Source organism: Scyliorhinus canicula, chromosome 11 (assembly GCF_902713615.1).
Source record: "Scyliorhinus canicula chromosome 11, sScyCan1.1, whole genome shotgun sequence".
NCBI lineage: Eukaryota > Metazoa > Chordata > Chondrichthyes > Carcharhiniformes > Scyliorhinidae > Scyliorhinus > Scyliorhinus canicula.
The window spans coordinates 101,480,872-101,508,162 of NC_052156.1; the positions used below are offsets into that span (position 1 = coordinate 101,480,872).

The following is a 27,291-nucleotide window of genomic DNA, read 5'->3' on the forward strand; positions in this document are numbered from 1 at the left end:
CCAGAAATTGAACTGCAGAGTTAGATACAATTTGCAACATAGTTAAGAATTAGTTATATATTGTAAAAAGCAGGATTTCCCACCAACATGTCCCACAATCATATAATGTGAAAGACAGAATTTTCTCACCAACACCTATCTTCTGTTTGGGAGGGATTGCCCATGCATTTCTAATAGAAGTTCATTACACATTATAAGGTGGTGTTAACAGACGATTGGGCTAGTTCGCCTTACTGTTGAATTTCAAGTGTTGAAATAAATCATTATTATTATTTAATCTAATTCAAACAGTAGTACTACTGAGTCAAAAATGTAATAAACTACACAAAGTAGCCCCTCTTCAATGTATACATTTAAGTGATTATTTTGTGAATCACATTTTTAGCATCAGGCACAAAGCCTCTTCTATTTGAGCAGTGATTTATTAATATCAAAGCAAAATACGGCAGATGCTGGAAATCTGAAATAAAAACACAAAATAAACTCATGTCTGGCAGCATCTGTGGAAAGAGAAACAAGGGTTAACGTTTCGAGTCCATTGACCCTTCTAATGTTGATAATGATATACAAAGGAGGACATTTAAAAATGTCATCCCATTGCACTGCTGTTCCTGACCATCTTTGCGACTTCAAAGAATTGTTTTATTATCCTGGTGTCATGAAAAATGATTTGAAAAAGGTTTGCTGAGAATCGAGCATTTATTGAATTACGTCAAGTACAAACTTGTAGCCAAAGTACAAATACATGGCAAACTTGCCTATAATACATATAAACTGCAATGCTTTTTATTTAAAAAAAACTTTTACACTGAAAATAACATCAATCTTACTTGCTAATACATAGTATCATGTCCTTTAACAGCCAATAATTGAAAACTGGTACAAAGTTTCAATTATTTAATAATGCTAATAATCTGCAATTACAACAGGTTTACAGTTAATTTACAAGTTACATAAAACATATAAGCATAAGTAGGCACAGCTGGTTAACATTCATGAAAAGCACAGTGCATAAAACGCAAGGTTCAGAAAAAGGTTATATATTTATTGCCAACTTCATTATAAAATAACAAGGAGAAAACTATCGACAAGAAGAAAACTAATCAAAAACACACATAAAAGGGTGTTTACTCCATACTTCATAATATGACTGACAACTTCGTATCAATGATGCAAGATCACCGATAAAAATTAAAACCGAACATTGTCCTACATTTTGGCATTTAATTGGTCCCTTTTGCTCCTTCAGTAAGGCAGTATCATGATTTATGGGAATTGGATGAAATCAGGAAGGGAGAAACCCCATCCAAACTAGGGATTGGAATTGGCATGTGTCCATTCACTAGGTTCGGAAACTGGAGACAGAAAAAATGCAACAAAATTAAAATTACTTTGCAGGAGCAAGTGAACAGCTCAATATTTAAGTAACAGAAAATGAAATACACACAAATATACAGAACAAGCACCGGGGAAGGACCAGCTGACCACGTGGTCTGACCATTCCATTCCACACTTTATTATGTTCCCTTTCCCCACCCCTGCCCAGCAACCATATAATCTGGAAGTATTAGTTCTTACTAGTTGCTTGTTTAATAATGTGGTTAAAAAAAAAGCTAATGCTAGCTTAGTATAGCTCCAACCAATCTGTTGCTACTGCATCCAGCAAGTTTAAACGTAAAGATGAAAACATTTTATAGAAATGCTGCAGTTCCACCATTGGCAAGAGGGTAATTTCAACAGTGTACATAGGCATTTTCTATTACATACGTGGACAGAAATATTTCAAATGGACATAATGCATGACTTTAAAATTAATTACATCTACTCACCCTCGTCGAATTATCCTACTTAATTATCTATATATCTATTGGTCTCAACTCCCTTTGTGCAACACCATGAGAGAACAAAAGTAAATATCTGTGACTTGCATTTTTGTTTCCTCCACTAATGTTTTAAATTATTTAATTTTCCTGCACTGCATTAATAAAGAATTTATTAGATTATTGTACAGCACAGAAATAGGCCATTCAACTCCTCATAGCTCTGTGTATTGTTAGAGATATCCCATGAGTCCAACTTCACTCCTCTTTCCCCCCTCCTCTTTCCCCATAGATCTGTACAGTTTCCTTGTGTCAGGTAATGACATAAATTCCTTTTGAAAATCATTGCATTTACTTCCACCACACCATAATGCCCTGTAACACAGGTCACAGCAACTTTCCCTTAATGCCCTGTGTCCCAGATCATAGCAACTTTCCCTTCATGTCCTGGACCAAATCAGAGCAACTTTCCCTTCATGTTCTGTATCACAGATCATAGCAACTTTCTCTTAATGTCCTGTATCCCAGATCATAGCAACTTTCTCTTAATGTCCTGTATCCCAGATCATAGCAACTTTCTCTTAATGTCCTGTATCCCAGATCATAGCAACTTTCCCTTAATGTCCTGTATCCCAGATCATAGCAACTTTCCCTTAATGTCCTGTATCACAGATCATAGCAACTTTCCCTTAATGTCCTGTATCACAGATCATAGCAACTTTCCCTTAATGTCCTGTATCACAGATCATAGCAACTTTCCCTTAATGTCCTGTATCACAGATCATAGCAACTTTCCCTTAATGTCCTGTATCACAGATCATAGCAACTTTCCCTTAATGTCCTGTATCCCAGATCATAGCAACTTTCTCTTAATGTCCTGTATCCCAGATCGTAGCAACTTTCCCTTAATGTCCTGTATCCTAGATCGTAGTAACTTTCCCTTAATGTCCTGTATCCCAGATCGTAGCAACTTTCCCTTAATGTCCTGTATCCCAGATCGTAGCAACTTTCCCTTAATGTCCTGTATCCCAGATCGTAGCAACTTTCCCTTAATGTCCTGTATCCCAGATCATAGCAACTTTCCCTTATTGGATCTGGTTCTTTTAATAATAATCTTTATTAGTGTCACAAGTATGGTAGCATAGTGGTAAGCACTGTGGCTTCACAGCGCTAGGGTCACAGGTTCGATTCCTGGCTTGAGTCACTGTCTGCGCGGAGTCTGCACATTCTCCCCGTGTCTGCATGGGTTTCCTCTGGGTGCTCTGGTTCCCTCCCACAAGTCCCGAAAGACGTATTTGTGACAATAAAGATTATTATTAATTAGGCTTACATTAACACTGTGAAAGCCCCGAGTCGCCAGACTCCGATGCTTAATAGGGTACACATTCAGCGTGTCCAAATTACCTAACATTACGTCCTTCAGGACTTATGGGAGGAAGCATGGCCAATCCACCTAACCTGTACATCTCTGGACTATGGGAGGAAACCGGGGCACTCAGAGGAAACCCACACAGACACGGGGAGAACGTGCAGACTCCGCACAGATAGTGACCCAAGCGGGAATTGAACCTGGCACCCTGGAGCTGTGAAGCGACAGCGCTAACCACTGTACTACCGTGCCGCCCAATTTTTTTGAAAATTACCGTACATCTGTGGCCTCTGCTTAGCAAACCTGTCCATGCAGTGTCTCCTTATTTACTTTGTCAAAAGCATTCTTGTGGAGATACTGGTGCTGGATTAGGGTGGGCCCAGTAAGAAGTCTCACAACACCAGGTTAAAGTCTAACAGGTTTATTTGAAATCACAAGCTTTCGAAGCCCTGCTCCTTCATCAGGTGAATTGGAGGCAGATTCACAATCCGATATAGAACATAGAATTTACAGTGCAGAAGGAGGTCATTCGGCCCATCGAGTCTGCACCGACCCTTGGAAATAGCACCCCACTTAAGCCCAGCCCCGTAACCCCACCCAACCTTTTTGGACACTAAGGGCAATTTATCATGGCCAATCCACCTAACCGGCACATCTTTGGACTGTGGGAGGAAACCGGAGCACCCGGAGGAAACCCACGCACGCACAGGGAGGATGTGCAGACTCCACACATGTGCTGTGAATTCAAATAAACCTGTTGGACTTTAACCTGGTGCTGTGAGACTTTTAATTTTAACACCTTATCAAATCTCCTCTTAATCTTCCCCATTGTTAAGAGAACAATACCAGTCTAACTATTTAGCTGTAGCCCTTCTTTTCTTCAGCCAATCCTCCCCTGTACTCTACCTAAATGTATCTTTTCCAAAGTGAGGTGGGCAGAACTGAACACATTGCTTTAACTGAGGCCTAACCAACATTTTCTAAAGCTGCAGCGTAACCTCCTTTTGTACTCTATGCCTCTTATTAGAAATGTAAGGGAATTGGTATGTGTCCATTAACTAGGGTCACAAACTAGAGACAGAAAAATGGGACAATATTAAAATGACTTTGCAGTAGCAAGTAAACAGCTAAATACTCAATGTTTTGCCACAGAAAAGGCAATACACATGAACAGGCCTTTTTAACATGCCTTCTCAACTCGCCCTCACATGTCTCTCTGTTCCTCGGCCCCTTTAAAATTGTATAATTTTGTTTGTATTGCCCCACCTCATTCCTCCTACTGAAATGAATCACTTCCCAGTTAGTCATGGAATCAGATTCAACCCAGCATTACATTTCATCTGCTATGAATCTGCCCATTTCACCAGTGTCTATGAAAAAACTTCAGTCTATTCCTATCATTTCCACTATTTGCTACATTTCCAAGTTGTGAGTCATCAACTTTGAAATGATGACTATATACACAAGTCCAAGTTATTGTATGTTCTATTAATATATCCCAAAAAGCAGTGATCCCAATACTGACCGCTGAGGGCCTCTATTGTATATTTCCCTCCAGTCTGAAATAATATAAACACTAATCTCTAATCTCTGCTTTCCTTGTCCCTGAATCAATTTTGTATCCATGAGGCTGCTGCCTTTTAATTTTGCCAGCCAGTCTATTATATAATTAAACATCTTTTTGAAAACTTCCGGTGGCGGCCGTGGAGTGAGTGGTCGCTTATTTGGTAGCTCCCGCTCGTGGTGGACCTTTGGGACCCATTTCCCTGATTTACGGTGTATTTGATCAACAAAACAGGAGACTGGTGAAGTAGAGGAGAAGGATTCCCCACCTGTGTATGGACCAGAAGTGATCTGAAAAGGAGAGATTGTTGGTCGAAGACTGAAATGGAGTCCGCAGTGCAGGAGAATATGGCGGAGGGTCAGGAACCGAAATTGCCAGCCCAGTGGTCAACGGAATAACTGGTGTCCTTTCTCCAGGAGAGCTTTGCTCAGCAAAGAAAGGAATACCTGGATCCGATTAGGACGGTGATTGGAGCAGAGATTGGAAGCCCAGGGCCAGGTGATCCAAAGGTTGCTGAGCACGATGAGCAGCTAGGCTCGATGGCGGTGGAGATGGGGCTGATGAAGGACCACCAGAGAAGGCGACAAGAGAAAGTGGAGGATTTGGAGAACAGGTCACACAGGCGACCTGAGGATCACTGGCCTCCCGGAAGGCAGCGAGGGATCGGACACTGGGGCATATGTGGTGCGTACGTTCGAGAAGCTGCTGGGGGATGGAGCATTTACTCGACCCTTGGAGGTGGGCAGGGCGCACAGAGCGCTGATGAGGAAGCTGTTGAAGAATGAGCCGCCGAGGGCGATGGTGGTACATGACTAAGGGGAAGAGTACATAAGAACATAAGAACTAGGAGCAGGAGTAGGCCATCTGGCCCCTCGAGCCTGCTCCGCCATTCAATTAGATCATGGCTGATCTTTTGTGGACTCAGCTCCACTTTCCGGCCCGAACACCATAACCCTTAATCCCTTTATTCTTCAAAAAACTATCTATCTTTACCTTAAAAACATGTAATGAAGGAGCCTCAACTGCTTCACTGGGCAAGGAATTCCATAGATTCACAACCCTTTGGGTGAAGAAGTTCCTCCTAAACTCAGTCCTAAATCTACTTCCCCTTATTTTGAGGCTATGCCCCCTAGTTCTGCTGTCACCCGCCAGTGGAAACAACCTGCCCGCATCTATCCTATCTATTCCCTTCATAATTTTAAATGTTTCTATAAGATCCCCCCTCATCCTTCTAAATTCCAACGAGTACAGTCCCAGTCTACTCAACCTCTCCTCATAATCCAACCCCTTCAGCTCTGGGATTAACCTAGTGAATCTCCTCTGCACACCCTCCAGCGCCAGTACGTCCTTTCTCAAGTAAGGAGACCAAAACTGAACACAATACTGCAGGTGTGGCCGCACTAACACCTTATACAATTGCAGCATAACCTCCCTAGTCTTAAACTCCATCCCTCTAGCAATGAAGGACAAAATTCCATTTGCCTTCTTAATCACCTGTTGCACTTGTAAACCAACCTTCTGTGACTCATGCACTAGCATACCCAAGTCTCTCTGAACAGCGGCATGCTTTAATATTTTATCGCTTAAATAATAATCTCGTTTGCTGTTATTCCTACCAAAATGGATAACCTCACATTTGTCAACATTGTATTCCATCTGCCAGACCCGAGCCCATGCACTTAACCTATCCAAATCCCTCTGCAGACTTCCAGTATCCTCTGCACTTTTCGCTTTACCACTCATCTTAGTGTCATCTGCAAACTTGGACACATTGCCCTTGGTCCCCAACTCCAAATCATCAATGTAAATTGTGAACAATTGTGGGCCCAACACGGATCCCTGAGGGACACCACTAGCTACTGATTGCCAACCAGAGAAACACCCATTTATCCCAACTCTTTGCTTTCTATTAATTAACCAATCCTCTATCCATGCTACTACTTTACCCTTAATGCCATGCATCTTTATCTTATGCAGCAACCTTTTGTGTGGCACCTTGTCAAAGGCTTTCTGGAAATCCAGATATACCACATCCATCGGCTCCCCGTTATCTCCTGCACTGGTAATGTCCTCAAAAAATTCCACTAAATTAGTTAGGCATGACCTGCCTTTTACGAACCCATGCTGCGTCTGCCCAATGGGACAATTTCTATCCAGATGCCTCGCAATTTCTTCCTTGATGATAGATTCCAGCATCTTCCCTATTACCGAAGTTAAACTCACTGGCCTATAATTTCCTGCAGGGAGCAGATGAACGCAAAGGGACAGGGTGGTCTGAGGTGCATTTGTTTTAATGAAAGAAGTGTAGTAGGTAAGGCAGATGAACTTAGGGTTTGGATTAGTACCTGGGAGTATGATGTTATTACTATTACTGAGACTTGGTTGAGTGAAGGGCATGATTGGCAACTAAATATCCCAGAATATCGATGCTTCAGGCGGGATAGAGGAGGGAGGTAAAAGGGGTGGAGGAGTTGCATTACTGGTCAGAGAGGATATCACAGCTGTGCTGAAGGAGGGCACTATGGAGGACTTGAGCAGTGGGCGATATGGGCAGAGCTCAGAAATAGGAAGGGTGCGGTAACAATGTTGGGGCTGTACTACAGACCTCCCAACAGCTCGCGTGAGATAGAGGTACAAATATGTACACAGATTATGGAAAGATGTAGGAGCAACAGGGAGGTGGTGATAGGAGATTTTAATTTTCCCAACATTGACTGGGATACACTTAGTGTTAGAGGTCTAGATGGAGCAGAATGTGTAAGGACCATTCAGGAGGGTTTTTTAGAGCAATATGTAAATAGTCCAACTCGGGAAGTGGCCATACTGGATCTGGTGTTGGGGAATGATCCCGGCCAGGTGGTTGAAGTTTCAGTAGAGGATTACTTTGGGAATAGTGATCACAATTCCGTAATACTCATGGACAAAGAAGAGAGTGGTCCTAAAGGAAGAGTGCTAAATTGGGGGAAGGCCAGCTTTACCAAAATTCAGCAGGAGCTAGGGAATGTGGATTGGGAGCAGCTGTTTAAGGGTAAATCCACATTTGATATGTGGGAGGCTTTTAAAGAGAGGTTGATTAGAGTGCAGGACAGACATGTCCCTGTGAAAATGAGGGATAGAAATGGCAAGATTAGGGAACCATGGATGACAGATGAAATTGTGATACTAGCTAAGAGGAAAAAGGAAGCATACATAAGGGGCGGGATTCTCCGACCCCCCCGCCGGGTTGGAAAATCGCCGGGGGCGGAGTGAATCCCGCTGGCGGGGCGGGAATCACGCCAGTCGGCGGCCGCTCATAGTCCCCCCCACCCCCCCGGCGATTCTCCGAACCGCAATGGGCTGAAGTCCCACCCGTTCTTTGCCAGTCCAGCCAGCGTAAATTAGACTAGGTCCCTTACCGGCGGGACCTGGCGGTGCTGGCGGGCTCCAAGGTCCTGGGGGGGGGGGGGGGGGGGCGCAGGGCGATCTGGCCCTGGGGGTGCCCCCACGGTGGCCTGGCCTGCGATCAGGGCCCACCGATCAGCAGCCGGCGACGCTCCCGCACATGCACGGACCCGCGCCGGCCGGCGGAGTCCCTTTGGCCCTGGCTGGCGCGGCGCCAAAGGCCTTCCACGATGGCCGGCGGGGCGCAAACCACTCCGGCGCTGGCCTGGCCCCTGAAGGTGCAGAGGATTCCGCACCTTTGGGGCGGGCCAATGCCGAGAGTGGTTCACGCTACTCCGTCTCGCCGGGACCCCCCGCCCGCCAGGTACGGGAGAATCCCGCTGACGGTCTAGGCAACTGAAGACAGACGAAGCTTTGGAAGAATATCGGGAATGTAGGACCAATCTGAAACGAGAAATCAAGAGAGCTAAAAAGGGGTCATGAGATATCTTTAGCAAACAGGGTTAAGGAAAATCCTTAACCCTGTTTGCCTATTATTTATATATAAGGAGCAAGAGGGTAACTGGAGAAAGGGTTGGCCCACTCGAGGACAATGGAGTAAAGTTATGCGTGGAGTCAGAGAAAATGGGTGAGATTCTTAACGAGTACTTTGCATCGGTATTCACCAAGGAGAGGGACATGGCGGATGTTGAGGTTAGGGATAGATGTTTTATTACTCTAGGTCAAGTTGGTATAAGGAGGGAGGATGTGTTGGGTATTCGAAAAGGCATTAAGGTGGACAAGTCTTCAGGTCCAGATGGGATCTATCCCAGGTTACTGAGGGAAGTGAGAAAGAAAATAGCCGGGGCCTTAACAGATATCTTTGCAGCATCCTTGAACACGGGTGAGGTACCGGAGGACTGGAGAATTGCTAATGTTGTCCCCTTGTTTAAGAAGGGTAGCAGGGATAATCCAGGTAATTATAGACTGGTAAGCCTGACGTCCGTGGTAGGGAAGCTGCTGGAGAAGATACTGAGGGATAGGATCTATTCCCATTTGGAAGAAAATGGGCTTATCAGTGATAGGCAACATGGTTTTGTGCAGGGAAGGTCATGTCTTACCAACTTAATAGAATTCTTTGAGGAAGTGACAAAGTTGATTGATGAGGGAAGGGCTGTAGATGTCATATACATGGACTTCAATAAGGCGTTTGAGAAGGTTCCCCATAGAACATAGAACAGTACAGCACAGAACATGGTAGACTGATGGAGAAAGTGAAGTCTCATGGGGCCCAGGGTGTACCAGCTAGATGGATAAAGAACTGGCTGGGCAACAGGAGACAGAGAGTAGTAGTGGAAGGGAGTTTCTCAAAATGGAAAACTGTGACCAGTGGTGTTCCACAGGGATCTGTGCGCGGACCACCGTTGTTTGTTATTATGATATACATAAATGATCTGGAGGAAAGTATAGGTGGTCTGATTAGCAAGTTTGCAGATGACACTGAGATTGGTGGAGTAGCAGATAGTGAAGGGGACTGTCAGAATATAGATAGATTGGAGAGTTGAGCGGGGAAATGGCAGATGGAGTTCAATCCGGGCAAATGAGATGTGATGCATTTTGGAAGATCCAATTCACGAGCGAACTTTACAGTAAAAACACTGGGGAAAATTGATGTACAGAGAGATCTGGGTGTTCAGGTTCATTGTACCTTGAAGGTGGCTGCGCAGGTCGATAGAGTGGGCAAAAAGCATACGGCATGCTTTCCTTCATCGGAAGGGGTATTGAGTACAAGAGTTGGCAGGTCATGTTACAGTTGTATAAGACTTTGGTTCGGCCACATTTGGAATACTGCGTACAGTTCTGGTCGCCACATTACCAAAAGGATGTGGATACTTTGGAGAGGAGGTTCACCAGGATGTTGCCTGGTATGGAGGGCGCTAGCTATGAAGCGAGGTTGAGTAGATTAGGATTATTTTAATTAGAAAGACGGAGGTTGAGGGCAGACCTCATTGAGGTCTACAAAATCATGAGAGGTATAGACAGGGTGGATAGCAAGAAGGTTTTTCCCAGAGTGGGGAACTCAATTACTAGGGGTCCCGGATTCAAGGTGAGAGGGGAAAAGTTTAAGGGAGATATGTGTGGAAAGTTCTTTACGCAGAGGGTGGTGGGTGCCTGGAACGCATTGTCGGCGGAGGTGGCAGAGGCTGGCACAACAGCAACATTTAAGATGTATCTAGACAGATACATGAATGGGCAGGGAGCTGAGGGATACAGATCCTGAGAAAATAGGCAACAGTTTTAGATAGAGGATCTGGATCGGCGCAGACTTGGAGGGCTGAAGGGCCTGTTCCTGGGCTGTAATTTTTCTTTGTTCTTTGAATGCACCAATTCCTGGACAAGGAACAGATCTTGAGGTTGGCCAGGCAAATGAGGTTGGCCAGGCAGATAAGGAGCTGCCTATGGGAAGGCAGCGAGGTACATATTTACCAGGACTTGGGTGCGGAACTGGCCAAATAAAGGGAGAGTTTCAACAAGGCCCTCTTTAAGGAGGGGGTGAAGTTTGGCATGCTGTACCCCGTGCATTTGTGGGTCACTTATGAGGGCCAGGAACTTTATTTCGGATCACCAGATGAGGCGATGAACTTTAAGGACAGGGGACTGGCAGGTGATGGGGGATATTGAACCTGGGGGCGATATGTTCCTGATATGCTGCTAAATTTTTTTTCTCTTTGGGTTTTGTATGTATTGTTTTACTAAGTTTGGGGCCGTTACTCCCTTTTGTTTGCGGGTTAACATTGTTCTTAATGGGGATGGTGGGTGGAATTTTCCTCTTTGTGTTTGTTGGGATTGTGATATTTGCATATGTATATTCGAGCGGGGGGGGGGGGGGGTTTAGGATTGTTATGTTGTTATTGGGGGGAGGGAGGGGGCAAGGAGGGGGTATTGATCTGCTGACAGGGGAGGGACTGGCGCTTGGAGACAAATTGGGGCGTCGATGATGGTATGTGGGGGGGGGCAGGTACGTTATGGTGAGTGGCAAGCTGGAAGGGATGCCAGTGGTATTAGTGAATATCTATGCCCCAAACTGGGATGATGCAGAGTTTATGAGGCGGGTGTTGGGGAAGATCCCGGACCTGGACTCACATAGGTTGATCATGGGGGGGTGGACTTTAATCCGGTCGTTGATCCGAGGTTGGATCGGTGCAGGACAGGACAGGGAGGGTGCCAGCCGCGGAGAAGGAGCTAAAGGGGTTTATGGAACAGATGTAGATCCGCGGAGATTCGGATGGCCAACAGCGAAGGAGGTATTTTCACCCATGTTCACAAAGTCTACTCCCGGATTGATTTCTTCATTTTGAACAGGGCCTTGCTGGCGGGGGTGGTGGATGCCGGGTATTCGGCAATTGTTGTGTTGGACCATGCCCCACACTGGGTGGACTTATGGATGAGTAAGGAGGGGGGTCAGTGCCCGCAATGGAGATTGGATGTAGGAATGTTAGCGGATGAGGAGGTGTACGGGCGGGTGAAGGACGCCATTCAGAATTATGTGAAGAAAATTATACAGGGGAGGTTTCGGCAGCAATGGTGTGGGAGGCACTGAACGGAGTAGTTAGGAGGGAGCTGAGTTCGGCACGGGCTCGTAGGGAGAAGGTGGAGCAGGCAGAGATGGATAGGCTGGTTAGGGAGATCCTCCAGGTGGACAGAAGGTACTCGGAAGTCCCGAAGGCGGGGTTGTTGAAGGAGCTGCAGATGGAGTCTGGTCTGATATCCACAGGGAAGGCGGTGGGGCAGTTGAGGAAGGTGAGAGGGGTGGTGTATGAATTTAGGGAGAAGGCCAGCAGGATGTTAGCACACCAGCTCAGGAAACAGGAGGCGGCCAGGGAGATAAGAAGAGTGAAGGATAGAGGGGGGAACACGATTTTGGATCCAGCGGGGGGGGTGAACGCGGAATTTTACAGTCGGCTGTATGAGCCGGAGCCCCCTGCTGCGGTGGAGGGGATGAGGCAATTCTTGGAGGGTTTGGAGTTTCCGAAGGTGGAGGAAGGGTTGGTGGAGAGGCTGGGAGCCTCGATAGGGATTGTTGATGTAGTGGAGGGATTGGAGGCCATGCAGTCGGGCAAGGCCCCGGGGCCGGATGGATACACAGTGGAATTCTATAAGAAGTTTTCTGGGGTGCTGAGTCCATCGTTGGTGAGGGAATGAGGCTAGGGAGCGGGGTGTTCTTCCCCAAACAATGTCACAGTTTTCGATCTCACTGATTCTGAGGCGGGAGAAGGACCCAGAACAATGCGGGTCATATAGACCAATCTCTCTACTAAATGTAGACGCGAAATTGCTGGCCACGTTTTTGGTCTTGAGAATAGAGGATTTTGTTCCGAGGGTGATCGGGGAAGACCAGATGGGATCTGTAAAAGGGAAGCAGTTAACGGCCAACGTTAGGAGGCTCTTGAATGTCATCATGGTGCCCTCCGAGGGGAGGGAGGGTGGTGGTCGCTGTGGAGAAGACTTTTGACCGGGTGGAGTGGAAGTATTTGTGGGAGGTCGTTGGGCAGTTTGGGTTTGGGCAGGGCTTTGTAGACTTTGTGGGTCCGGTTGCTGTACCAGGCGCCAGTGGCGGGTGTGAGGACGGAGGTTGGATGGGAAGTTTTGGAGGTGGCTGAGAGCAGGGATTGAGAGGCTGGGTGATCTGTTTATCGACGGGAGCTTTCCCTGTTTGGAGAATTTGGAGGAGTTTGAATTGCCGGGAGGAAATGGGTTTCGATATCTACAGATGAGGGACTTTGTTCGAAGGCAGGTTTCGATCTTTCCACTTCTACCGCCACAGGGGATACAGGATAAGGTAATTTCAAAAATGGGGGTCGGGGAGGGGAAGGTCTTGGAAATTGGTGAAGTGCAAGTGGGAATAAGGGCTAGGCACGGAGCTAGAGGCAGGTCTGTGGGAGGATGCTCTGAGCAGAGTCAACACGCCCTCATCATGTGCCAGGCTCAGTCTGATACAATTCAAGTTGGTTAACCGGGCACACATGACAGTGGTCCAGATGAGCAGGTTTTTTGGGGTAGAGGACAGGCGTGTGAGGTATGCAGGAGGGCCAGCAAACCATGTCCACATGTTTTGGGCATGTCCGTAGCTTAGGGGATTCTGGCAGAGATTTGCCGCTGTCGTTTCCACGGAGCTAAAAACGAGAGTGGTGCCAAGTCCAGAGGTGGCGATTTTTGGAGTGCCGGAAGACCCTGGAGTCCAGGGGGTAAGAGAGGCTGACGTTTTGGCCTTTGCCTCCTTGGTAGCCAGGAGACGGATCTTCCTAGCGTGGAGGGACTCCGAAATCGGGGGTATGGGTTAGCGACATGGCCAGGTTTCTCAGGCTTGAGAAAATCAAGTTTTTCCTGGGAGGATCAATGTTTGGGTTCGTTCGGAGGTGGCAGACGTTTATCGACTTCTTCGGGGAAAACTAAACTGTTCGCAGATTCAATAAAGGGGAAATGAAGGGGGTAGAGGAGTTTCGGCAGGATCAATGAGAGGAGATGGAGGGACTTGGGAGTTGTGTGTATAAGCTATGTTGGTGGGGTACAGTTGTTGGTTGGGGGGTGTTATTACTGAATTATGTTTACATTTGTATTCGCATCTTTTGTTGTTATAAAACCATAAATGCCTTTATAAAATGTTTGTTAAAAAAAATCATCTTTTTGAAAGTTCATATACATCAACTGCCCACCCTCTCGTTACTCAAACCAATTTGAACATCGTCAAAAAGGTAGTGTCCTTTTCAAGAATTACACAGGGTACATCCAAAGCAATTTGCAGCAGGTATAGACACTCCCTTTTGTTTGAAATAATTCTGAATTCAAACTAGGTGACGGAAGGAATCTGACTTTAAATAAATTGCTGCTGTTTGCTCCACAAATATAGTGATGAAATTCACTGTAACTTACATAGGAAACGGTGTTGCTATGGGAACCCATATGGGTCCTAGCTATGCCGAAAGTCTGTTGCCATGGGAACCTGTAAAGGTCCTGCTGTGTTTGCCTTTTCATGGGATGTATACAAAATTATTTGGTCCAATCCCACTCGGAATCCTTTCCTCAACTCTTTTTCTGATATATTGATGGATGTATCGCTGTTCCTGCTCTTGCACCAAACTGGAAAACTCAGTCAACGTACCTTCAAATTTTCACCCCTCATTCATCTTCCCATGGTATATCTCTGAATCTTCCCTTTCCTTACTTGGACTTCTCTATTTCCATTTCTAAGAATAGGATGTCAATCAATAATATCTCCTATTAACGTTGTGCCTCCCACATCTACCTTGACTAAACTTCCTCACACTCACTACCCGCAAGAACTCTATTCCAATCTACGAATATCTGTCTCCATTGCATCTGTTGACCATGTAATCTTCCGTACCTATGTTTCCGAAATGTCTTACTTTTCCTCAACTATGGATTCCCTCCCGCCATGATTGACAAGATTCTTAACCGTGTCTGTCCCATTTCCTGTGTTTCTGTCCTCACCCCTACCCCCCCAGAACCATAAGAAGATTGCCCTAGATCTTGTTTTGCACTCCACCAGCCTCCTCATTCGACAGATCGATCTCCACCACTTCAGTGTAATTCCACCACCAAACACATCTTCTCCTTTCCCTCCGCTTTCAGCGTTCCAAAGGGACTGTTGGCCCCCTTTTTACTCACCTTCAACACTCTCCACACCCCTTCCACTGCACGTCCTTGCTTTTCATCATTCAGAACCTCAAAACACTCCTTCCATGTAAAACAGCAATTGTACTTCTTTGAAATTACTATACTGTATTCACTGCTCACAATGCAGGCCTCCAATTAGAGAGACCCAGACACTGATTGGATAGTTTATTTGCTGATGTGCTTGTTCGGTCCACAACCGTCACCCTGAGCTTCTGGTCACCTTTCAGCTTAATTCCCTGATACACACCCGCACTAACCTCCCATGTCCTCAGCCTCCTGCTCTGTTCCAATTTGGAGGAGGCTACATTGTGAGCAGCAAATACAGTTTATGAGAGAGATGGTGTCATGGTAATATCACAACTAGTAATCCAGAGGCCCAGGCTAATGCTCTGGGGAACAAAGAATAATACAGCACAGGAACAGGCCCTTCGGCCCTTCAAGCCAGTACCGGTCATGATACCAACCTTTGCCAAAACCCTCAGCACTTCCTTGTGCCGTATCCCTCTTTACCCATCCAATCCATGTGTTTGTCAAGATGCCTTTTGAACACCATTAATGTATCTGCTTCCACAACCTACCCTGGCCATGCATTCCAGGCACTCACCACCCTCTGTGTAAAATATCTGTCTCGCACATCTCCTCTAAACAAGGACCTTAAACATATGCCCCTGGTGACTGATCCCTCCAGCCTGGGAAAGAGTACCTACCCATCCACGCCCCTCAAAATCTCTATCAGGTCACCCCTCAACCTCAGTCTTTCTAATGAAAACAGTCCAAGTCTATTTAGTATCTCCACATAAATAACATCCTCCAGACCAGGCAACATCCTGGTAAACCTCCTCTGTACCCTCTCCAAAGTCTCCACATCCTTCTGGTAGCTTGACAACCAGAATTGTGCGTAATATTCCAAGTGCGATCTTACCAAGGTTCCATATAACTGTAGCGTGACTTGCCAGTTTTTATACTCGATGCCCCGTCCAATGAAGGCAAGTATTCCGTATGCTTTCTTGACTACCTTGTCCACTTGTGTTGCCACTTTCAAAGATCTATGGACCTGCACGCCCAGATCTCTTTGACTTTCTATATTCCTAGGAGTTTTGCCATTTACTGTATATTTCCCTTCTATGTTAGACCTACCAAAATGCATTACCTCACATTTGTCCAGATTAAACTCCACTCGCCATTTCTCTGCCCAAGTCTCCAACCTATCTATGTCCTGCTGTATCATCTGACAATCCACACCACTACCTGCCACTCCACCAATATTGGTGTCATCCGCGAACTTACTAATCAGACCAGCTACATTTTCCTCCAAATCGTTTATGTATACTACAAACAAAAAGCCCCAGCACAGGTCCCTGTGGAACACCACTAGTCACAACCCTCCATTCAGAAAAACACCCTTCTACTGCTACCCTTTGCTTTCTGTGACCGAGCCAGTTCTGTATCCATCTTACCACCTCACCTCTGATCCCGTGTGACTTCACCTTTTGTACAGTCTGCCATGAGGCACCTTGTCAAAAGCTTTACTGACATCCACGTAAACAAAATCCACCACCCTCCCCTCATCAATCATCTTTGCCACCTCCTCCAAAAACTCAAAAAAAGTAGACATGGGTTCAAATCCCATGGCAGCTGGTGAAGTTTAAATTAAATTAATAAATCTGGAATTAAAAGCTAGTCTTAATAATGGTGACCATTGTTGTAAAAAGCCCTACCTGGATCACTAACGTCCTTATCTGGTCTGGCCTACATGTGACTCCAGACTGACTTCTCTGAACTGCCCTCTGCAATGGTCTAGTAAGCCACTCAGTTCAAGAGAAATTAGGAATGGGCAACAAGCTGATGCCCACATCCCATGAAAGAATAATGATAAAAAAAGTATAGTAAATTAAAAGCCGTATCAGTAAATCTGGACAGACAGACAGTAAACCTTGCAGTTACCTGGAAAGGGAGCTGGGAGTGATTGACAAGTGGGCTGTGGTGTCTTGGAGAGAAAGCCCTTCAGAACACTGAAAGGGCAAGATGTGTTTGTCGGCAGAAGGAAGTGGAAATGGCAGAAAACGATCCACTGAATATGTAGGCTGGTGGGGTGAAATCTGAGGAGAGGGGGAACTCTCTTGTGGTTCTTGAGGGAGGGAGCTGAGCACAGAAGCACGGGAAATGGATGGACATTGTTGATCGCCCATGAACCATGGTGAAGGAGACTCCTTGACTGAGGAAAAAGGAAGATGTATCGGAAACTATTGGTATGGAAGAAGGCATCATCAGAACAGGTGCAACAGATACAAAGGAACTGTGAGAATTAAATGCAGTCTTTAAATGAGTTAGGTTGAGAAGAAGGGTAATCGAGATGGCTATAGGAATCGTTATCTTTTCAGAGATATTGGCTGACTGCCTATCCCCTAAAGAGAAGTTGAGGAAAGATTCAGAAGTGGACTTTATACGACTGAGGTAAGGTTGGAAATTAGAAGTAAACGTTGCTAACCTACAGCTGCCTTGAGGTAATTTTATCATTTTGTACACTGCATGAAGCATTAACTTTGAAGAAAATGTCAATGATTGATGTTTATAATCTGATTTTTTTTGCTGATGACTATTTTTGTTTGTATCATAGAATCGAAGAATGGTTACATTCATTCTTTTGAGTCCATGCCAGCTCTTTGCAAGAGCATCTCAGCTGGTCCCACTCCCCACCTTTTCCTTGTAGCCCTAATTTCTTTTCCCTCTTTGGGAGTTTGTTGAATTCCTTTTCGAAAGCCATGATTGAACTGGTCTGCACCTGCCACATTCCCGGGCAGTGCATTCCTTGTCTGAACCGTAATCAGGGTCTTCTGCTTCTCTCTGTATTCTGTCTAAACACCTCAGGATTTTGAACACCTATCAAATCTTCCCTCAACCTGCTTTTTCTGAGAACAGCCCCAGCTTCTCCAATCCATCCACGGAAACTCAACTCCCTCATCCCAGGAGCCATTCTCACAAAATCCTTCTGTATCCTCTCTAATGCCTTCACATGTTTTTTGACCTGTGGTGCCTAAAATTAGATGCAATATTTCAGTTGAGGACGAGCATGTGTTTTATCAAGATTCACCATAGCCTCCTTGCTTTTTTTTTTTGCTCTCTATGGCCAGGATGTTCTGGCCCTGCCACAGCGGGTTCTCTCGTGCTGGATGTGGCGAGCCAATCAAATGACCATTGATTTCGGCGGGACCGAAAGATCCCATCGGGAATATTCCACCCTACGCCTCTATTTGTGACGTCCAGGATCCTTTTTAACCACTTTCACATCCTGCTTTCTCACCTTCAATAATTCATGCAGAAACACCCCTGGACGTCAATATTTTGTATTGTATTGTATTTGGTAGAATAATCCCTCCTTGAAGTTGTCAATTAATGCTTGTGATAATTAGTCAGTAAACAAGATAAATATTTGAATAATAGTTACCTGCTATATTCTAACATTGAAAACAGTGTGACCTGGTACAGTAAATTGATACAACTCAAATGTTGACAATTAGATTCTGATTCTTGAGCTGTTGCCTTCTGTCCAATTCCCCTTAACTCGAGCAAGTATCGGGAGTTAGCAACTTTACCAAGAACTGATACAAGTCATCATATTATACAGCAGCATGAGACATCTTGTGCCGCAGTGGGCCCAAAGCTCCCAGTTCAAGTCCCACTTCAGAACTTGTTCGGTCGGGAAGGAGTGTTCATGAATCCTTCCACCATTTACCAAAAGCGGAGGGGAAAGTGAGGATATACAAACAAAGCTGCTTCAATGTCAGACAGTCATGAATTTAGATGATGTGGCTGTGAAATTAGTGTTATTATTCTTGGGACAAATTATACATTTCCAACCCAGGTTCTGAATGGTAAAGGATTTTCCAGGTGAATGACTCCCCTCCAGCAGGGCGGAGGGACTGGGGCCACATTTTATGGGCAGCAATTCCTATTAAAGATGTCCGCTGCCCACAAGTTGTTCAGGCCCAATCACAGGACAGCCAGCTCAGCAGCGCCAGCAGCTGGCTGTGGCTATTGCTGGGGCTGCATCTGGAGAACGAGGGCACATTGTTGGACAGCACATTCACAAGCAGATGAGTGGGGTACCGGGGCCAGTCAGCTGGGGGTGAGAGGGAATGACCAGTGAGGGAAGGGGATCGCCACTGCTACCGCAGGGCCCCTATGTGGGCAAAGGAATGCTCAAAGTGCCCACTGGAGTCCACTGGGAGGCTGCCGTGGTGGTCTCCCTGGTGGGCCCACACCTCCAGCAGATGGTAAAAGAACAAAGAACAAAGAAAATTACAGCACAGGAACAGGCCCTTCGGCCCTCCCAGCCTGCGCCGATCCAAAGTGCGAAGAAATCCTAAATTAGCCAACTGGGAACTTGGTGTGCAACATGTCTGCCATCGTACCCACTACCCTGAGCAAATTGGGATGGTGGGGAGAAGATGATGGGCATCCTCCAACACATTCACATTTTGTCAGGCTGCTGGCTTCCATCCCCAAGGGTCATATAAAGTTCAGCTCGTAGACATTTTGAAGCAAAATTGGCAACAGATGATCGGCAAATCTATAATCGCCAACAGCAAACCTGTACATCCACCGAGGTTATTTCTTCCAATTAACATATAGTAGGCACAGTTAGTTAAACTGTTTGAGGTGATGGTTCTGATATTAATGTTTAACAATGGGCACATACCTGAAACAAAGACCCTGAGCCCTGTAGTCTGGCCGGACTCAAGGGAGCCACTGGACTTAATGTACTCCAGAAATGAATACTGGACAGTAAGGGGCTTGGTGTCAACAAAATCCCATTGGGTGTCTATAACGGCAAAAAAAAGTCATTAGCCTGATCATTAAGTAGCCTTGAAGCTGGGGTTATGGGGTTGTTCAACATTGAGTCAGGGGGCTTTGGGAGTAGATCCACTGCAGAGATCTGAGCACAGAAATTGACATTCCACTGCAGGGCTGAGGGAGCACTGCACTGTCAGAGGGTCAGTACTGAGGGAGCACTGTACTGTCAGAGGGTCAGTAATGAGGGAGCACTGCACTGTCAGAGGGTCAGTACTGAGGGAGCACTGTACTGTCAGAGGGTCAGTACTGAGGGAGCACTGTACTGTCAGAGGGTCAGTACTGAGGGAGCACTGTACTGTCAGAGGGTCAGTAATGAGGGAGCACTGCACTGTCAGAGGGTCAGTACTGAGGGAGCACTGTACTGTCAGAGGGTCAGTACTGAGGGAGCACTGCACTGTCAGAGGGTCAGTACTGAGGGAGCACTGTACTGTCAGAGGGTCAGTACTGAGGGAGCACTGTACTGTCAGAGGGTCAGTACTGAGGGAGCACTGCACTGTCAGAGGGTCAGTACTGAGGGAGCACTGCACTGTCAGAGGGTCAGTACTGAGGGAGCACTGTACTGTCAGAGGGTCAGTACTGAGGGGGTGCTGTACTGTCAGAGGGTCAGTACTGAGGGAGCACTGTACTGTCAGAGGGTCAGTACTGAGGGAGCACTGCACTGTCAGAGGGTCAGTACTGAGGGAGCGCTGGACTGTCAGAGGGTCGGTACTGAGGGAGCACTGTACTGTCAGAGGGTCAGTACTGAGGGAGCACTGCACTGTCAGAGGGTCAGTACTGAGGGAGCACTGCACTGTCAGAGGGTCAGTACTGAGGGAGTGCTGCACTGTCAGAGGGTCAGTAATGAGGGAGCACTGCACTGTCAGAGGGTCAGTACTGAGGGAGCACTGCACTGTCAGAGGGTCAGTACTGAGGGAGCGCTGTACTGTCAGAGGGTCAGTACTGAGGGAGCACTGCACTGTCAGAGGGTCAGTACTGAGGGAGCACTGTACTGTCAGAGGGTCAGTAATGAGGGAGCACTGTACTGTCAGAGGGTCAGTAATGAGGGAGCACTGCATTGTCAGAGGGTCAGTACTGAGGGAGCACTGTACTGTCAGAGGGTCAGTACTGAGGGAGCACTGCACTGTCAGAGGGTCAGTACTGAGGGAGTGCTGCACTGTCAGAGGGTCAGTACTGAGGGAGCACTGCACTGTCAGAGGGTCAGTACTGAGGGAGCGCTGCACTGTCAGAGGGTCAGTACTGAGGGAGTGCTGCACTGTCAGAGGGTCAGTACTGAGGGAGCACTGCACTGTCAGAGGGTCAGTACTGAGGGAGCGCTGCACTGTCAGAGGGTCAGTACTGAGGGAGCGCTGCACTGTCAGAGGGTCAGTACTGAGGGAGCACTACTGTCAGAGGGTCAGTACTGAGGGAGCACTGCACTGTCAGAGGGTCAGTACTGAGGGAGCACTACACTGTCAGAGGGTCAGTACTGAGGGAGCACTGCACTGTCAGAGGGTCAGTACTGAGGGAGCACTGCACTGTCAGAGGGTCAGTACTGAGGGAGTGCTGCACTGTCAGAGGGTCAGTACTGAGGGAGCACTGCACTGTCAGAGGGTCAGTACTGAGGGAGCACTGCACTGTCAGAGGGTCAGTACTGAGGGAGTGCTGCACTGTCAGAGGGTCAGTACTGAGGGAGCACTGCACTGTCAGAGGGTCAGTACTGAGGGAGCGCTGCACTGTCAGAGGGTCAGTACTGAGGGAGCACTACATTGTCAGAGGGTCAGTACTGAGGGAGCGCTGCACTGTCAGAGGGTCAGTACTGAGGGAGCGCTGCTCTGTCAGAGGGTCGGTACTGAGGGAGTGCTGCTCTGTTAGAGGGTCAGTAATCAGGGAGCACTGCTCTGTCAGAGGGTCGGTACTGAGGGAGAGCTGCACTGTCAGAGGGTCAGTACTGAGGGAGCGCTGCTCTGTCAGAGGGTCGGTACTGAGGGAGTGCTGCTCTGTTAGAGGGTCAGTAATCAGGGAGCACTGCTCTGTCAGAGGGTCGGTACTGAGGGAGTGCTGGACTGTCAGAGGGTCGGTACTGAGGGAGTGCTGCTCTGTCAGAGGGTCGGTACTGAGGGAGTGCTGCTCTGTCAGAGGGTCGGTACTGAGGGAGTGCTGCTCTGTCAGAGGGTCGGTACTGAGGGAGTGCTGCTCTGTCAGAGGGTCAGTACTGAGGGAGAGCTGCACTGTCAGAGGGTCAATACTGAGGGAGCACTGCACTGTCAGAGGGTCAGTACTGAGGGAGCGCTGCACTGTCAGAGGGTCAGTACTGAGGGAGCGCTGGACTGTCAGAGGGTCAGTACTGAGGGAGCGCTGCTCTGTCAGAGGGTCAGTACTGAGGGAGTGCTGCACTGTCAGAGGGTCAGTACTGAGGGAGCGCTGCTCTGTCAGAGGGTCAGTACTGAGGGAGCGCTGCTTTGTCAGAGGGTCAGTACTGAGGGAGAGCTGCTCTGTCAGAGGGTCAGTACTGAGGGAGTGCTGCTCTGTTAGAGGGTCAGTACTGAGCGAGAGCTGCTCTCTGTTAGAGTTGCTGTCTTTTGGATGAGAAGTTAAATTGAGGTGCATCTCCTCTCTGAGTTGGATGTAAAAGATACCATGATCATTATCACATTGTGGGATCTTGCTGCCAGTAAAATGGGTGCTGTGATAAATTCCAACAGTCACTCTTTGGCTCTGCAGTATTTTAAGATGTCCTGAGGTTGTGTAAGCCGCTATCGAAATTTAAGTATTTTGTTTCTTTAAGTTAAGCCAAATTATAAATGCATCAGTCATATCCATTATGATCAGCTGCACTAAACAAATAATGAAGCTGGATGAATTCTCGATCACTGCACAAAGTAATGAGACTCTGGATTTGTCGGAGCTTGGGTCAGCTATGTGTGTCTAATTTTGGACTGGGGCTGGATGTAAAATATAAAAATGTAATTATTTATTATGACTTGTTTAAAAGAAGAGAACAAAGAATGTATGTTGTATAGCGCCATTCACAAGCTCAAGATAACACTTTACAACCAAATAAATAACATGAAGTATCATTGCTGTAATGTAGAGAAATTCAGCAGACAAATAGCAAGGCCCCATAAACAGCACTGAAATACAGGAGCTGGAAGACTGTGGAATCGAGCAATGGCTGCTTTTAGGATGAAAGAGTTTAAGTTCAGCTAACGTACATTCCCATGAAGGGGAATAGGCAGCAGCCAGAACCAGAGTACCCTAGATGCTGAAAGAGATCGAGAGAAAGATGTAGCAGGAAAAGTGGATGCAATACAGATGAGAATCGGACTGGGTACAGAAAGTTTTGAGGTGAAGTGAGGAGAGAAATGAGATGGGCAAAGATCAGAGTCTGAAAATATGCTGTCAGCTAACAAGAAAGGGAATCCAAAGTCTCCTTTGGACAGCAGGGGTGAAAGGTTGATTTTTGGAAGTCGGCTCCCCCAGAGGCCGGCATTACGACCACAGCTTTTTTGTGGTATTTCTTAGCAGCTTACATTGGGCTGCACAGGACATAATTTCAAAATCTGCAGACACAAATCCTGTGAGCATTGTGAACCGTGAAGGAGATCGTGATAGACTTGGAGAGGACGAGGGCAGGCTGGTGGAATGGTACCAACACTGACAGTTTAAGTTCAATACAGAGAAATGCAAAGTGATGCATTTAATTAAGCAAGGCAATATAAAATTAAGAGTATAATTCTAAAGGGTTGCAGGAGCAGAGAGACTTGGGGGTATATATGTGCAAATTGTTGAAGGCAGCAGGGCAAATTGACAGCAGTTAATCAAGCAGACAACACCCTAAGCTTTAGGCACAGAATACTGTCATGTGAGAGTACCTTTAATAAATGGGTGTTTATAAATGGGTGTGTATATAAATATCTGAAGTGAGAGTACCTTTAAGAAATGGGTGTTTATTACTGCAGTGATGTCAGAGTGGGTGGAGCTGGGCTGTCTGTCAGCTTTTTACTTTCATTTTAGGCTGTTTGCTGAAGGGTATGTTTTAGTTTCTTTTTCAGTGTTGGAGCTGAAGCCAGACAGAGCAGTACTGTTAATCTCTCTGCCATGAAAAGACTATCTCTTGATCATTTGGTGAATTCAGAATTATAAATGTTCTCAGTAGTGAATGTAAAGCTTCTGTTAAAAGGTGTTTCTTTTGTCTAGAAGGATGTTGTTTGGGAAATTATTAAGGATTACTTAGTGTTGTATTCTTTGGGGGATGTATTTGAATTGATGGTTGCTAAGATGTTCACTGTATGTTTTAAAAAGGTTAACTTGAGTTCATAGAACAAACATTGTTTTGCTTTCAAAAATACTTTTCCATTTCTGCTGTACCACACCTGTAGAGTGGGCTGTGTGCTCCCCATACCACAATCTATTAAACGTTGTGGGTCAGGTGAACGCCATGATACACTTTGGGGTTCTCTAAACCCTGGCCCATAACAATACAAAAACAAGGAAGTTATAATGAATCATTATTAAACATTGATTTGACTTCAACCGGAGCAGCTGTGCAACTCCAGCCAGTTCACTTTAGGAAGAATGTGAAGGCGTTAGGCTGCAGAAAGATGTACGAGAATGGTTCCAGGGAAGAGCAACTTCAGCTACTTCGATAAGACTGGAGAAATTGGGTGTGTTCTTTGTAAAGAGAAGATTGAGAGGAGATTTGAAAAATCAAAATGATGAGGGATCTAGACAGAGTGGATAGGGACAGACTGTTCCCATTGGTGGAAGGGTGAGTATCAGAGGACATCCTGAATGGATGGAGGAGGAAAATTTAATTGTGGTTTTTAAAGGGAATTGGGTAAATACCTGAAGGGATAGGGCAAGGCAATGGTGGTTAGCTAAACTGCCCATGCAGACAGCCAGCACAGGCTGGATGGACCAAATGGCCCCCTTCTGTAATGTTGGCATTCTCCGATTCTACGGTCAGTTTAATGAGATTGAAGGAAAAATGTTGACCTTCAAATAATACCATGGGATTTTTTACATCCATCTGTGAGAGGAGGCAGGGCGTTGGTTTAAAATCTCACCTGAAAAACAACATCTCCAACAGTGTGGCACTCACTCAGCACTGCATTGAACTATCAGTCTGGGTTACATGCTGAAGTGTCTGGAATGGCACAAACTCACAACCTGCTGAATCCAGTGAAAGTACCACACACTGAGTTACCGCTGACAGTCATTAACATTTAAACCTACTTATACACAAGGTAGTTATATATAAAAGCAAAATACCGGGGATGCTGGAATTCTGAAATAAAATCAGAAAATTCTGGAAAACCTCAGTAGGTCTGGCAGCATCTGTGGAAGCCATGATGTGGCGATGTGGTCATTGGACTGGGGTGAGCACAGTAAGAAGTCTTACAACACCAGGTTAAAGTGCAACAGGTTTGTTTCAAACACTAGCTTTCGGAGCACTGCTCCTTCCTCGGGTGAATGAAGAGGTAGGTTACAGAAACATTTATATAGACAAAGTCAAAGATGTAAGATGATACTTTGAAAGCGAGCATTTGCAGGTAATTAAATCTTTACAGATCCAGAGAGACAGGGGTAACCCCAGGTTAAAGAGGTGTGAATTGTCTCAAGCCAGGACAATTGGTCGGATTTCACAAGCCCAGGCCAGATGGTGGGGGATGAATGTAATGCGACATGAATCCCAGGTCCCGGTTGAGGCCGTACTCATGTGTGTGGAACTTGGCTACAGGTTTCTGCTCGGAATGGGTGCAGGACGGTGGAATTAGAAAGGGCACCTGGGTAAACATGGGCTGGCCTGGACAAGATGGGCCAAATGGCCTCGTTCTGTGCTGTAACTTTTCTGTGGTTCCGTAAAATGTCATTTTAGGATTGTATTCACATTCCATTTTGATGAAGATTAATTTTTGAATCTAGTGAATAGAAAATTCTATCAACTGGTACAGTTTTGGATTTGATTGCCAAGATCTAACATAATTACACAGCGCATATGTTAATCTGTTGCAGTCAAGAAGTTTTGTATTGAAAGTTTAATTGACTTAAAACACAATGTAATTTAATGGACTGACCTGTGCAGTGAAGAAAGCAGGAGTCAGGGACCCTGAAGGAAGTGCTGGGCTGTTGAGGGCAATGGAACCGGCATCAGTGTTGGTAATGATTAAAGGAGGGGCCGGAATCTCCAGGCCTTTAGGTTTCTTAGCCTTTGGAAGATGAATCTGTCTCTGCTCAGCCAGACAAGGCGATTTGACCTTTGATCCTGACGAGAGGTTTAGGGGCTGAATAGGCTGTTCTGAATCATAGGCGTCAAGTTCGATAATGCAAGCCTTCTGGTATCCTGATGAGGCAGTGCTATTTGAGGATGATGAAGCAACAGGGGATGGATGTGATGATAAAGGGGGCGAAGTTTTCGAGGTGAGAGCTGTGAAGAAAGTCGATGCAACCATGGCTTCCGGTGAAGGAGAATGTGACGAAGGAACTGAGACAATGGGCATGGTAACCGGCCTCTCACTTTTGTTTGTTACAAATCTTATAACAGTCCTGACCTCCTCAGGGGTAGGTTTCCGTGCAACTTTCTCTTCTGGCTTTTCCATTTTGATTGACTTGAAAAAGTCTGATCTGTTCTGCAAAGAGTTAATAGTGAAAGAAGTATATAACCCAGAGTGGATATAATCATTGCGACTGGGACTTCTGCTGGTAGACAATGCGATTTGCTGATGGTCCCTGCTCTCTGAAATAGACTGGGTGTCACTATCCCCGAGCAAACCGCTTTCCCGACTGGATTCCAGTGCGTGGGGATCCATTTTTAAAATGTCTGGAAATGAGACGAACTTGTAAACAAACTTCTGCCCAATCACCTTCTTAATAATATTCTGTGGAGGGAAAGGAAAGAATAACTGTTATTCAATTTTGAATCACTTGATGTGATATTTGAACCCCTCGTGTCTAGTAGGAAAATAAATCGACTGAAGTACGTAAAATGATGGAGGAAGAGCCAAATCGCAGAGATTTTCTCCAGGTTCTCCCACTCCACCGGAGTAACTCTGTTCCCACAGAGAAACCAGGGGCGGGATTCTCCGACCCCCTGCCAGACCGGAGAATCACCGGGGGCGGCGTGAATCCTGCCCCGACACCGGCTGCCGGATTGTCCGGCGCCAGTTTTTCAGCAGTGGGATCTGACCCCGGGGGTGGGGGGTGGGTCCACAGTGGCCTGGCCCGCAATCGGAGCCCACTGATCTGCGGGCAGGCCTGTGCCGTGGAGGCACTCTTTCCCACCGCGTTGGCCGGTGTAACGGTCCGCCATGGCCAGCGCGGAGAAGAATCCCCTGCGCATGGGCTGGGATGACACCAGCACACGCTGGCGCTCCCGCGCATGCGCCAACTCGCGCCGGCCGGCGGCAGCCCTTTGGCGCCGGCTGGCGCAGCACCAACCCCACCAACGCCGGCCTAGCCCCTGAAGATGAGGAGGATTCTGCACCTTCCGGGAGGCCTGACGCCGGAGTGGTTCACGCCACTCCTCGGCACAGATACGGCTCGCCCCGCCGGATAGCGGACAATCCCGCCCCAGGTCACCACCAACTTCAGAGCAGGAGAACCCTCAATGAAACCCAGGAATTCGGTGGAACCTTGTGATGGAATGGCCA

General features: G+C 46.6%; 1 protein-coding gene across 2 annotated transcripts in view; it reads right to left on the minus strand.

The window, feature by feature from the left end:
• Window positions 1–680: 680 nt before the first annotated feature.
• The window catches only part of elk3 (ETS transcription factor ELK3), a 121,775-nt gene continuing 95,164 nt past the window's right edge, over window positions 681–27,291 (minus strand). Inside the window, exons 3-5 of one of the 2 annotated variants that reach the window (XM_038810901.1) lie at window positions 25,720–26,520; window positions 19,509–19,631; window positions 681–1,355 (exon numbers count right to left, since the gene is read on the minus strand). In XM_038810901.1, the coding sequence (XP_038666829.1) occupies window positions 1,260–1,355; window positions 19,509–19,631; window positions 25,720–26,520 (1,020 nt within the window). In that variant the 3' untranslated portion in view covers window positions 681–1,259. The remainder of the gene's footprint in view (window positions 1,356–19,508; window positions 19,632–25,719; window positions 26,521–27,291) is intronic. The other variant, XM_038810902.1, reaches the window with a different exon arrangement.